Below are 14,468 nucleotides of genomic sequence, written 5' to 3'. Positions count from 1 at the left end.
CATCCATTCAAAGCACCGGCAGTAGTTGTTTCCTTTTCTTTGGGTGTTGACGGGCTGTGCTCTGCAGGTCTCCCTTCAGGGTCCGTGAGCACTTTCCAGGCCTCTTTGCACAGTGCCAGTTTCATTCAGTCTGGCTCGGCATGGAGGCGGACTGCCTCAGCCCCTCTCACATTTCCACGGTCAGCCTTGGAACTGGAAGATAAATAAACACACACTCCCTCTCCAGTGTCTCCTGACCTTGTTCCTGGAGAATGGAGGATGCCTAGGAAGCTCGGAGCTCACCTCAGTCTATTTTTATTGGCTACACGTTACTCTGCGTGTGAACAGTGGTGACAGCTGTGCTCAGCGCCTGTTCCCACCCTTCATGTTATGCTGTAGCTTTCAAAATGCTTTGCTCTACATGAAAGAGCAGAAGTCTTTGATTTCATTGACCAAACTTAAAATATTTCTTTCATTACAAAAAAAAAAAGAAAACTTTTAATCTCACATTGAGCCAAGTAATACAAAACTGGATATTTTATTTTGAGGATATTGCCCTGTCTTATAATGATTTATAGTCTTCTAAGAAATGTCACATTAACTCCCTGTTATAAACATTTCCATATTTAGCTTCTTTAAAAAAAAGAAAAATAAAGTATCCAATATTCCTCCAGAAAACACCCAGAAATATAAGATTTTCACTTTTACAGGGGATACAATGCAATACTGTTCATGAATCCCATGAGGCCTCCATTCTTCCCCAGCAGCAGTTTTCTGGTTTTCTTTTAATGGTTTCCCTAAAAAGATTCCATTTCCTCTACCAGTGCCAATGGTTGATTTATACTTCATATTCTATCTTTGATTTTTCTTATGTTTAGTGGTTTTGGGAGCCTAGTATTACTCATTTCTGCTCATCGTTTACTATGTTCAGATGGTGTTGGATGTCTACTTTCAGTTTTAAATAGAAGAATAATAACTACCTAGTTTGAAAAGCTCTTTGGGATTATGGGTTTGGTTAATATCCTCGGAAAACAATTTTTAAAAACTGTAGTGGAAGATTATGAATGACTTTTTATGTGATTGCATCCCCTGGTGCTTTGAAATAAAAACACGAGAAAGAGTCTAAAGCAGTTGGTCAGAAAGGCTAATCCTGAGTTGATGCCATTTACATTTAGATTTAAATAAGTCAGCCTATTTATTCCTTCAAACTTTGCTTCAGGTTTTAAATTGAGAATACACAGAAATTAAAAGTCCTAGGATGCTTAGATGTATTTTGAAAAGTTATAATGCCTAAATTCAGCTGAATTCTAAAAATAATAGCTGTGACAAATGCAAGGAGTAACGAAATGCAGTTAGTTGTTTTTAATAAAAGAATATTATTGCAACAATTATAAATAAGGGTTATCTAATATGTGGTCCAGATGAAGTGAACTGGGGTCAGTTCAGTTCAGTTCAGTCGCTCAGTCGTGTCCAACTCTTTGTGACCCCATGAATCGCAGCACACCAGGCCTCCCTGTCCATCACCATCTCCCAGAGTTCACTCAAACTCACGTCTATCGAGTCAGTGATGCCATCCAGCCATCTCATCCTCTGTCGTCCCCTTTTCCTCCTGCCCTCAATCCCTCCCAGCATCAGAATCTTTTCTAATGAATCAACTCTTCGCATGAGGTGGCCAGAGTACTGGAGTTTCAGCTTTAGCATCATTCCTTCCAAAGAACACCCAGGGCTGACCTCCTTTAGAATGGACTGGTTGGATCTCCTTGCAGTCCAAGAGACTCTCAAGAGTCTTCTCTAACACCACAGTTTAAAAGCATCAATTCTTTGGTGCTCAGCTTTCTTCACAGTCCAACTCTCACATCCATACATGACCACTGGAAAAACCATAGCCTTGACTAAACGGACCTTTGTTGGCAAAGTAATGTCTCTGCTTTTGAATATGCTATCTAGGTTGGTCATAACTTTTCTTCCAAGGAGTAAGTGTCTTTTAATTTCATGGTCATTAGTGTAATAATGCAAATACTTTGCCTTTTAGACTGCGGGGCATGCAAATGAGCCACAAACAAAGCGTTGTGGATCTGGTCCCCCACCTATTATTTGTGATGGAGTTTAAAACAGTAGCCGTAGAGTCTAATCCCTCACTTTTAATGGGTGATGGAGTATAAAGCAGTATGTCATAATGAAAATCTCTTCTACTAGAAATCTAGACTTTGATTCTATACCCAGATGGACTGCATGACCAATAAAAAGTCTGTTTCTTAAGTCATAACACCAGGGATTCAGACATGACACCTTCAGGGAACTTTCCCAGACTGAAATTCTGGGACTCTATCCACTATAATTCAACTTCAGATGGCAACTAGATATAAACCCAAGACATGGATACATTCTAAGAATGTTGCATCAGCAGAAGACCTGTTGAGATACCTGGAACCAGCTTCTGGATAGGGTGTTGTTGGGTGGAGCTGTTAAAAGTACAAGAATGATGTTAACCTGTTGGGGTCTTGCAGGCAGAGGGTGAGCTGGGACACTGGAATCTTGGCTTATTTTTCTTCTTGAGCTCAAGAGTTTGTCCAAACACAGAGAGGAATTACCAGGGTTGTTTTGACATACGTGTATCTTTGTTTGGTAACTTGGAATTCTTCGGAAAGAGACCTTAATTTAATTTACAGTGAGATCTCTTGATTCTTGGTCAATCTGCATGTTTTTTAATTGAATAAAAATCTTGAGGAAGAACGGATTCCAGGATTTAAGTATTGCTGTCTTGGCTATTTCTGTACCTTTTTTTTTCTTTGTAAGAGCTTCTGCTCCTATTGTAATTCTGCTCCAGTTTTAATCTACTGTAAGACTATGAATTGTTCACATTTAAAAGCCTTCAAACCATTTTCTAAAAGCTGAATATTCTCCCTCCTCTCAAGTCACTGCCTTCTGTAGGAAGAGGATCTATGCAATCAAGCAAATACAATTTAATTTTTGTTAATTATACATCTGCTGAGGACTTTTTATGTGCTATTCCTAAGCCATAAGGACACTAAAGATTACCGAGATGTGTACTGTCTTCTGGTAGCTCACAGCCCTAGGAAGTTAATCCCCCAATAACAAAACCTGCCTGGAACCAGAGGGCTACCTTGGGGAGCCCAGATGCTAGAGACAGCCGAACCCTGACTAAGGGGAACTGATGGATCTAAGAATAATTTCAAGAGAAGGAAGACAGTCTGGACAAAGAGGTGTGGATGTATGTGACATATACTGGGTCACCGGGAGTGGTTGTGGTGAGGCCAGACACTCTCATAAGAAAAAAATCAAGGTCATCTTTTTTGCAGCTCTACATCACCAGTCTTCCAGAGATAAGCTTTCAGAGGAGTTGTGAATATCTTGATAGTGATAGAAGTGGTAGGGGAAGGAAGGGAGGATTTATTACAAAGAGTTGACTCATGTGATTATGGAGGCTGAGAAGTCCCCAGATGTGCAGTTGGGAAGCTGGAGACCAGTTTTTTGGGGTTTTTTTCTTCATTAAAAAATATTCAAACAATAACAAATGATATAGTTCCCATCCAAAAGCCGGCAGGCTTGAGACCCAGAAGAGCTGATGTTTCAGTTTGAGTCTGAAGGCAGGAAGACAGGTGTTCAGGTCAAGCAGTCAGGCAAGAAGATTTCCCTTTTACGCTCAGTAGTGTCAGCTTTTTTGTTCTATTCAGACATTCAACTGATTGGATGAGGCCCACCCACAATAGGGAGGGCAATCTGCTTTATTCATTTTTACCAACTGAGATGCTAATTTTGTCCAAAGACCCTCATAGACACACCCAGAATATTTGTCCAAACATCTGGATGTTGGTGGCCGAGCTAAGTTGACAAATAAAATTGACCAGCAAACCACCTCCCTGTCTTTTAAGGCTTACTTATAAAGCATCCAGGAATATTCTGCCAGCCTGATTACTAAATGCCAGTGACATTACTAAAGTGTCACCTCACTGGGACTCTTGTTCTTTGAAAGTCTCAGCTTTCTTTGAAAGCTGGTAGCTCAGCTGTTAAAGAATCTGCCTGCAATGTGGATGACCTGGGTTCGATCCCTGGGTTGGTGAGATTCCCCTGGAGAAGGGAATGGCTACCCACTCCAGTATTCTGGCCTGGAGAATTCCCTGGACTGTGTAGTCCATGGGGTTGCAAGGAGTGGGACACGACTGAGCAACTTTCACTTTCACCATAGAAATTCTGTACAATATCTTAACATCATTGAGATACTGTCATCAGTCTTCTCTGATAATATATTGGCATTATTTTCAGAATTGATAGCTAACTCATCATTTATGGCTGAGATTATATTTATATTTGTTTTGGGAGTTACATGCATATGTTGTAAAACCAGCCTTCTTGGCTTTGAATCCCAGCCCTGCCTCTTAATAGCTGTGTAACTTTGAGTATCTAGCTTTACTTCTCTCTGCCTTTTTGGGTAATAATAATAATACCTAACTCTTTGTTGTTGTGAAGATTAAATCACTTAATACATATCAGTTAATACATGTAAAGATACAGGTATGTTGTGTGTGCATGCTAAGTCACTTTAATTGTGTCCGACTCTTTGTGACCCTATGGACTGTGGCCCACCAGGCTCCTCTGTCCATAGGGATTCTCCAGGCAAGAATACTCGTTACAGATACATAGAATGTATTTGAAAAAAATAGTTTTTCCCTCAGCAACGTATCTTTTACTTAAAATGCTGTTTCAGCCTTGGCTCAATATTACTTAAGTGCTGATACTTTTTTGAGGAAAGAGTTCTTAGGAGCAGTAAGTTGAATATACTCAATTAGCACACATTTTGGATAGACTAAAACCAAAACTTCAAAGCTTTAGTTGGCTTGAAAATGACACCAGATTTAGAAAATGAGTAAGAGAAGATGAAATAGAAAGTAACACATTTATAGAATATGCATAGGCAGTGGAGTGTTTGATTCACTTCACTACTTCTGTTCAGTTTAGTTTGCTACAGTCAGAGAAACTGTCCATATTTTAAATGATTCTTTGGCATCTGAACATTAAAAACATTTATAAACAAACCAACAGTGGGCGGGGGTGGAGAAATGCTAAATGATGCTCTTTGTTAGGTTTTGAGCTGGTAAAAGTGACAGGCGGATCTCATGAGGCTAGACTATCTTGGGTTGAAGGCATTCACCTGACTGATGGAAAACCAACCGTGGGTAAGTCAATCGGACTCAGAGCTCCTAAGCCAGATGACAAAGCAACTAAAATGTCCAGATCTTCTTTTCTGGGTGTGCTATTTCTGATTTGTCCTAACAACCACATCTTTCAATGAGTGATTTCAGATCTGTTTAGATACATCTATTCACATAATGACTGAAGCGACTTAGCAGCAGCAGCAGCAGCATTCATATAACATGAAATATAAATATTTTCAAGATGATGCATGAGGAGATCTTTTGGTTCTTTGAACTTAGTGAGTGCCTCAAGTGTCCTTAGGGAGGTCCTTCTGTATAGCCCGTGTGTATGTGGATCTTCAGGGCACCCAGTGCTGCTGACTACAGTTCAGAGCCAGTTCCAGAACTGAGGCGTGTCCATTTTGTTGCTAGCAGCTCACAGGTAGTGGAATGCTGTGTCTATAATTATTCTCATGCTGTCCACAGCACTGCACCTTCTACCTCCGTCACTAACTCTATTCTGTCTTGAAAAATAACCTTCCAGATATTCAAATTCCCATGTCTGAAATTAGTCTGGCAATGAAAGTATATTCAGACTCAGCTCTTTGAAGCTGTCTGTATTAGTCCGTTTGATTATTTCCTTGGGAAAATTCTTCCTTTAACTAAAAGGGAAATGCTTTACCCATTTATCAAGTGACTAAAAATAGCAATTTTAAGCTGAGGATTAAGTCTGAATGGAGTGATTACTGCTTTCAAAAACCTAAATAATGAAAAGTTTGTTGTTGATGTTGTTATTGTTATTGTTGCTTGAATTCTTCTACAGTTTTGTACACGAACTGCCCCTAGGAATTTTCTCCTCCCGTCTTGCTCCTAACTTGTGAATTTGTACATGGATTTCTATGCATTTGTAATACTTATATTAATTCTATGTCTTTCAATATCTTTGGAGAGGAAAATGTGATCATTGAATGTGTATATTTGTATTGTTATCCATTGTTATTACCATTCTTAGACATGCTTGTAGTGTCATGTGCTCTTCTCAAATACTATTATAAAGTTAAAATTTTTTAATCGTAAGGCTATTGTGATGAAGCCAATTTTAGTCTATTATGAAAACTCTGCACTTTTTCATTTTTGAGAACCAAACTCAGAATGTGTTGAGCTGTGCCTTGGTATATTTTCCATTATTCTTTTCTTTCAGAAATCATGCCATCCATTTAATACTTCATTACAGCTGAATTGCAATATGTATATATGTGGTACGCAGAATGAGCCATTTTGTTTTAAAACAGATTGCAGATGAAAGGAAACCATTCATTTCTTGCTTGCTTGCTGTAATTACTAGAGCACTAATTACTCCAAATCACTGACATCCAGGGTCAGGGAAGATGACAACAGAAGCATCAAAGAATAGACATGGTTCTCTTGCTGTGACAGATTTTCCGTATTTCCAACCACAGTATTTTGTTTTATGGCTACTGTTTTCCAGTTTGACGGTGGAAAAAAAAAACAAAACAAAAAAAAAAACACACAAAAACCAACAACAAACATGCACACAGTCAAGATTGCTGAATGTTTACTATTATTTCATTCGCAGTTTGACGGTGAGAACATGTATATGAGCATGACAGAGCCGAGCCAGGACTATGTGCCAGCCAGCCAGGTGGGTTAATTAATCTTCTCTGCCTTGTTTCAAATTGTAATTAAACAAATTCAAAGAGTTGCATTGCAAATGAGTAGCACTATCAGTAACTGCTGCAATCAGGAATAATCATAATTTATAAACAAAGCATTTAAGCCTTGTTTCCAGTTAATGAGATCGCACTGATAAAACCCCAGAGTTGGCATTTGTTGAAAGATAATACCTTGTTTCCTCTCCAGAACGGCAAGCAGCTGTTTTGCCAGCATGATCCTTCCTAAACAGTTGTTTTACCTTTAGGGAATAAAGTCTTTACAGGTGCAGGTTATTTGAGCTTCTGACTGTAGACGAGTTAATCATTATAAGCTACACATGTCACAGATAGCTTTAATTATCAACTATTGGGGCATTTCAATAAAATGTTACATTGATCACCAGAATTCCATAGCTAGAGAGTGTCCTATGGCCGCTTTCAAGCCAAAACACCGTGATATTATGGAAACATTTCAAGGGCACGTCTGTATCCATTTCACTGGGAATGGTTGACAAGGTGTTTAATCATGAGACGTGACAACGAAAGTCCAATGAAAATGTGAATGGTTACATTTATAAAAGTGAATGTTTGGCTATTTATTTTTGGATACTTAAGACGAGACCTTTTGATCCAGAGAGGGTATTTGAAGCAAAATAGTAACTGCCCTCTAGGGCCACTATAACATGATATGTAAGAATACTGTAAGTAAAAATAAATGAATGAATAAATGAAAGTGAGGAAGAGTTCACAGGAGCATATTGTAGACTTGAACATATTTTTTCTGGAAGAGTAAAAACCATGGTAGCCTGGAGTTTCATGTGTCAATAACTATAATGTAAACTCAAACATTGAAAACAGTTGTTTTCAATGCCCACATATCCACCCAAATACATTTAATAACTGAGAGGGGTAGGGAAATAGAGAACAAAAATAAAACTATTTTTCTTCATGGTGGTTGTCAGTGAATTAAATCTAATATATATGTCAGGGGTGCACTTCACGGGGCTTTAAAATATCTCTAAGAACAAAATGTCTCAGGCTTAACTCAAAACAGAGGCAGGCCTGCCTCTCCGTGAACTTTGCATTTAGAAGTTATTATCATGGAGTCTCAAAGAGTGGGACACGACTGAGCAGCTGAACTGAACTGATGATCACTGCCTTCTCTGGTAGGCATTCTGGAAACTATACAGTATTGTTCAGATGAGAAGGTCATCATTGAGTTCAAATACCCAATCTACATTTCCTTCCATTCAACAGAGTCAGTCACTCTCAGAATACCTTTGGAAGGTTGGGCTTCATGGTTAGAATCATTACTTAAACTGAATTCATTTAACTAAGTAGCCGCCAAGATCCATAGGTATTTCTGAATAGGACTGTTTGATTAAAAAATGAAAAATGTTACTATTAATTTTCTTCTAACCATCAATCCCAAAACTGTACTGACAAGTTTAGTATTACTATTAGATGAAAGCAACCTGGTATCATCTCTTTGGTGCCTTTAGGGTTTTGAAGTGTAAGGGCTAATTGAATTTGTTTGAAACAGTAGGAACACAAACTCAATAAATGATTGCTGTTATAAAGCAGCTGCTCCCTTTCGGAGAATCATTATGTCCGTCTTAAAGACTTTTGGATAAAGGATTGGAAATTCAAAGCATATACATCATAACAACTTGGCTCTTCAGATTTTTAAATTCAAGTACCAAAAATACTATTAATCCCCAACTAAAATCAAACAATGTTATTTTTCTTAATATTTCAGTCCAGTTACCAAGAATGTTTTAAATACCAGTGATAATTTATGGAGGAGTAAGGAGCTCCAAATACTTTATGTGCTTTGTAAAGATATGACAGGTTTGTGTGCCAGAAGCAAACTATTTTTTAATAATCCAGCACATATGAAAATGTTTTTAAAATGTGCTATTGAAAAAATTCTACTAATGTAAGATAATACATACCATGGCAGGGAATAAGCTTCACAAATTATATAAGTTGAATGGCCTTTACTAAATTTTACCCTTGACATTCCTTTTGTTTACTGTAATATGGTGTGTTCAAGAATTCATTACCAGATATTCTTTTAGGGAATTTTAATCAATTTACCCCTTTCGGCAACAATAAATAAGACTTTAGTCATCTGCAGGGGAAAAAAGATATATAGTATTGTTCCTTTTCCTACACAATATACAATATCAAGCATCTGCATAGTTTAGTAATCCAAGCTTACTTAGTATCTCTCAACAATTGTGATTCCTGTTCAATTTTCAAATCAGTACATGCTTTGGGACTTACAGACTAAGTTGCTAAGTAGCAGCATATGGTACACTACTGCTCCTGTGATGTTGCTATAAGCAAATAGCGCAATTCTAAAGAAATGATTTTTATAGAAAGCCAGTGCTGGAATGGCTCCAGAAATGGAAGTACACTGTAAAAATTAACGATATTCTTTTACATAGTCCCAAAGGGCTCTCTGGCACTATCTACTGCATGAATTCTATACCTCGTAAGTCTAGTATATACAAACCCTTAGAATTTTTTGCATATAATTTTGTAATTGATAGGCAGCTTTTATATCGAATGTACCACCCTATAATAAGACTGACAAGTATGCAATAAAAACCCATGACATTTCCACTTCTGGGTTCATTCTTAAAATATTCACTGTTTTCTCCTATAATAACCCTAAGTGTGCTGGCCACTCAGGACTTCAAACACCATTTAACTTTTTCTTATTCTGGCTAGAATTTGAACCACAGAATGCAAGACTTCTTTGTGGGTTTCTAGACTCTGGCTAAGGAGGCCCATGCTGCCTGATACCTCATGAACTTGCAGGTTCCCTTCTGTATAGTTTGGGGAGAAAATGTGAGCAGCTAATGGAAGGGAAACCAGAAGTAAGGAGTGGCCACCAGCCATCATGAACTCCTTTCTCATTCTTAATCTGACATGTTTGATTGACCACCATGATGAAGGACACAGCAGAGAGGTGGAAGGGGACTGGTCTGCCCACCTGAGCTCTGCCCTTTCTCCAGAATCACCCACGCGCACTTAGATGCTCATGCCAGGAAATCCTTCTTTTTCCCTGAAGTACCTTCTGTAATTCCTTATGTGGAATCAATTATACTCAAGATAAATGTTCATTTGAATTAAATACATCAAAGGAAACAGGAGTCTGGGTTTCTTGATAGGAACTTTGTATGGCACCGAGGTCATTTATCTATCCATTTATTTATTTAGTTTCCTTTTCCTCTTTCTTTTTCTTCTATAGAAGTTTCAAGAGTATCATTTTCCACAGCTACCTATTCATTCCATGCTTTCCACCCAAAATGGTGAGATTCTTTACCAGTTCCCTGGATGTAGATCTCTTCACTTCTTACCCCTCAGTTTGGGCTCTGTGTGGAAATGATTGAAAAGTACTGTTTTTTGTCTTAAAAAAAAAAAAAAAAATATATATATATATATATATATATATATATATATATATATATATATATATATAAAAGAAACAATTACCTGGCAGATTTTCCTGACAGAGGTTATGGAGAATCTTTGGTTACTTGACTGAACCATGTTTTCAATAAATCACTTCCTCCTTGACTCCAATAAATCATTTCTTTCTGCTTGTTTTCCCTTCCTATCTTACTTTGCTTCCATCATTTCTTTCCTTCCTCTCTTATTTTTCTTCCTTCCCCCTTTCTTCCATAATTTTTGTTGTTAATTCTGAGCATCATAGTAAACTCTAAATAGTAAATGTCCTGACCTAAGATTCTGTTTTACGTTATTTCCAAGTTGTAATCAGCTTTCTCTCTGCTTCTCTTTTTCTTCTCCCACTGGAATTTCTCTCTTACCTGTTTCCTCAGATCTCAAGATTAAAAATAACTGTGATAAAACATAGCAATGTTTTTCCTAGAATCTTACAACTAAGCATTTAATGTACATTTTATACCCTCCCTCTTGAATGGAAAAGTTGAAAAGCATGTAGGGCAGCTCTCATGTGAGTTTCAGGTTTGATTTCTAACCTCCCTGGGTACCTGTCCTTAACAGCAGCTCAGACTCAACATATCCATTTGTCAAATCGAAATTCATCACCTCCGGCCCACTACCTCACCCCAAACTTCTTTTTTTTCCTATGTTGCCTGTAGTTGTGAGATTTAACATCACTCCCCAGTTACCCAAGACAGAAACTTGAAGAGTCTCCCTTAAACGCTGAGCTCTGAACTGATTCCAGATAGTGCTGATTCTATTTTTCTGCATCACTGTTGAATCTGTCTCCTCTTTTCTTTCTACATTATTACTGCTTGAGTTCCGGACCTCACAGGTTCTGATTAACTCAGCTCATCTTACCTCACTTTCATCTTTCCATCTCTCCTCTCGCTATTGCTGAATGATCCGTGTTTCTTCCTTATGCACACATGTCCATGCCTCTCTGGTTGGAGTTATTGAGATACACCTTGCCCTGCTGTGGCGTATAGCATGCCTGGATGACTGCAGTGGGACTCGCCCTTCTTTATCTCTGGATCTCCTGTGCTTCAGCAATGCTTGGCACATTGGAAATGTGCAGCTTTACTTTGTGTACATGTTTTACGCACATTAATTCTTTGACTCTTCTGCTTGCAGTAGTTTTCAGCCCTGCTGTGCAGACAGTTAGCAAATCTGGTCCTGCCTATTCCATTTGAGCAGCACCCCTCCACCTGGGTGTCAGTGTCTCACATGTTAATAAAAGGCACAACACTCTCATCACCTCAGAGAATTATTTCAAGTCCAGGACCCCAAGAATTAATGTGATAATAAACTATATAGTACCAGGCAGTTATTCTTACGGTAATATCGTATTGCTATTTGTCATACACAGTACAATGGCAGCAGAATCAATGGGACTTCCCAAGTTATTTTTGGGCAATGTTCTCTTATATCTACTGTCAGAATTGTAATATTTAAAGTTTGCAAACTTATTAATAACTCTATATGTATTTTAGTTACAGATGAGAAAATTCTCAAGGTTAGATACAGTATAAATGAGGTATGACAACAGGGCCTGGAAAGTATAATATTTTTAAGAGCACTTTTGAAAAAAAAAAAATCTCTTGACTTAGGTCATAAAATTTCCATGATTGTGACATAAATTTGAACTATAAATTAGGCCAATTACTTTTAGATTGGTTCCTTTTGGCAGAAATTTCAAGAGTAAGGTCAGCTTGACTTTTTGACCATTCACCCGATAAAATAGCAAAGCTGCCAGGCTTTGAGTAATCTAGTTAGCCCAACAAAGTCTGGCATCTTAACAAGCCCAAACTAGTTACTCAAACCAGTCTTCAGTGTAACGTTCAAATGATTACTCTGTGCAGTCCCAGAGGTATTCATTACAGACAAAATTGCTCTTGTTGCCTTGCATACAAGCTGAGTTTTCAATGGGAAATGAAAGGATGCCTGGAAAAATAGGCCACCTAATTAAGTTAAACTACTCTAGCGTTTGGCTTGACATCTTCATTACTCAAAATTAAAAAGATGCTTCACTTGAGCACACAAGTTACTATTGTTTATGTTGTTTTCTTCCTAAATTGGCTTCTTACATGGAAGTCTGTTTTTCAGAATTATATCTTGAAATAGCTCACATATTTCTTACAGTTTATAAAAATGTCTTAATAACTGTATGGATACTGAATACCAGCGCCATACAAATATTAATATATATCTTAGGGCTCCTGATACTCAAGCACACATTAGTTTTTCTGCATATTTTCTTCATCATTTACACTTTGATATGGTTGAAATTTAGATGATTTTATTAACCACCCAATCTTTATTATTATTTTTTTGTTATTATTAATTGGGTCTTGACTCTATAATCTATAAATGATCAGTTATACGAGAAATAGAATTTCTCAAAAAAATTTCAAATAAAGCATAAAGCTTAAGCTGAAATTCATTTGTCCAGTAGAAGTGTTTAATATTAACTCCTCTAACAGAGCTATTTTGGGAACATTTTAAAACACAAACACATGTAGAGCACACCATCCACTGATTGCCAGTTCCTGCTCATTGACACTAATGAGGCTGCTGACAGGTTAAATGTTGTGTATCATATACATTTCCAAGCTGTGGGATTTGCAAATATAAGACTCATTTTTTATTTCAGAAATGAATGTTGCTGAGTATGTTTAAGAATTTTATTATAATTTTCTGATAGTATATATTTTTAAGCATTAGACAAAAGCATTTCAATGATAGAAATTATGAAACTATCTGAATGGAATAGCATGTATGGCAAAAACAGGTTCTGAAAAAGCATCTAGCTCCATGTGGAGGATGGTTTGCTCTGTGGACAACTGTCAAGTGACACCAAGACATTTTGGCACTGGCCAAGGTGCCATGACTCTAGCACACAGCCTGACCAATTTAGTTGATTTTGATACATTGTGAAAACAGCCCTTTGACTTGTTCATGATGGTATTTTTTGCAGATGTTTTGCTTTAGCATATGAGCAGTGATGAAAAACTAAGTGATCCTTCCTGTTAAATTTTGGAATATATATATATGTGTTAGATTTTTTTTTCTATCACTTATAATAAACTCTTTACAACCCTATAGACTATGCAGTCCATGGAATTCTCCAGGCCAGAATACTAGAGTGGGTAGCCTATACAGGGATCTTCCCAACCCAGGGATCGAACCCAGGTCTCCCGCATTGCAGGTGGATTCTTTTCCAGCTGACCTACCAGGGAAGCAAACCTGTCACTAAAGAATGTCTAAATAATAGGTATAAATTCAAATTAAGAATAGCAGTATGTTGAATAATATCATCTGTCTCTGCCAACTCCACTTCCATGACACTTAAAAGATTGTTCCAAACAGACACTAAAATTTCATTATGCCAATATGTCAAGTAGAAGCGATATCACCCATTTTTAGTATAAAAACACTGAGGCTTAGAAAAGCTGTCTTTCTGCCCATCCCTATCTCTTCTGAGACCACCCTCTTCATATCTTCACCTGCCACCCAAACACCTTTAAAAAAATGTCAAGTTTCCCTTCACAATTTCAGTTCCTTGGTTTTAGATCATACTTAGGCTGGACTTCCCAGAAACACAGAGAGGGTTTCAGTTTAATCTTTATATTCATATTTTCTTTCTTTCTCCTGTATTTATTCTGATCTATGTTATTTTGGAGTTTGGACCTAAAAATTTCTAACTACAATCCTCATGGTTTGAGATTAATTGGTAGCTGTCATGGAAAATGCTGTGCATACATTCCTTCCTTTTTGTACATTATGATCATTGATCCTGTTGCAAGCAAAGTCAAACAAGTAAATTCTTAGTTTTGGCATCAGATTTTTCAACTAGAACAGCCTGGTGTGAAACTCACTTGGGTTCTGAGGGTCATGATTTGAGACCAATAGAGAAGCCTTCCTTGGATGTGTCTGGGCCTCCTAGCACTTCAGGAGAAGGCCCACCTTCAAGAAGAGCTAAGCTTATTGTGAGTAGTTATTTTCTGAACTCACAAACCAGAGTGGCCTTGGAGGAGTGGGAACTGGGGCAGGCCACAAGATTGAAGGCCTGAAGCAGGGCCCACGGCCCTGGACAGCAGTTGCCTTCGGAGAAGCCCAAACTCACCTGTACCATAAGCGCTGACCTGTTTACTTCTTAAACTCCAACTGCAGTTAAATGTCTTGC

General features: G+C 37.8%; 1 protein-coding gene across 1 annotated transcript in view; it reads left to right on the top strand.

Annotated features, from left to right (window-relative positions):
- Positions 1-14,468, top strand: part of TOX (thymocyte selection associated high mobility group box) — a 307,411-nt gene that overhangs the window by 135,571 nt on the left and 157,372 nt on the right. The window contains exon 2 of the mRNA XM_052651904.1: positions 6,730-6,795. Within this exon, the coding sequence (XP_052507864.1) occupies positions 6,730-6,795 (66 nt within the window). The remainder of the gene's footprint in view (positions 1-6,729; positions 6,796-14,468) is intronic.

This window comes from Budorcas taxicolor, chromosome 14 (genome assembly GCF_023091745.1).
Source record: "Budorcas taxicolor isolate Tak-1 chromosome 14, Takin1.1, whole genome shotgun sequence".
Taxonomy (NCBI): domain Eukaryota; kingdom Metazoa; phylum Chordata; class Mammalia; order Artiodactyla; family Bovidae; genus Budorcas; species Budorcas taxicolor.
Note: the sequence above shows the minus strand (reverse complement) of the source record. Positions and strands in the feature narration are given on the sequence as shown.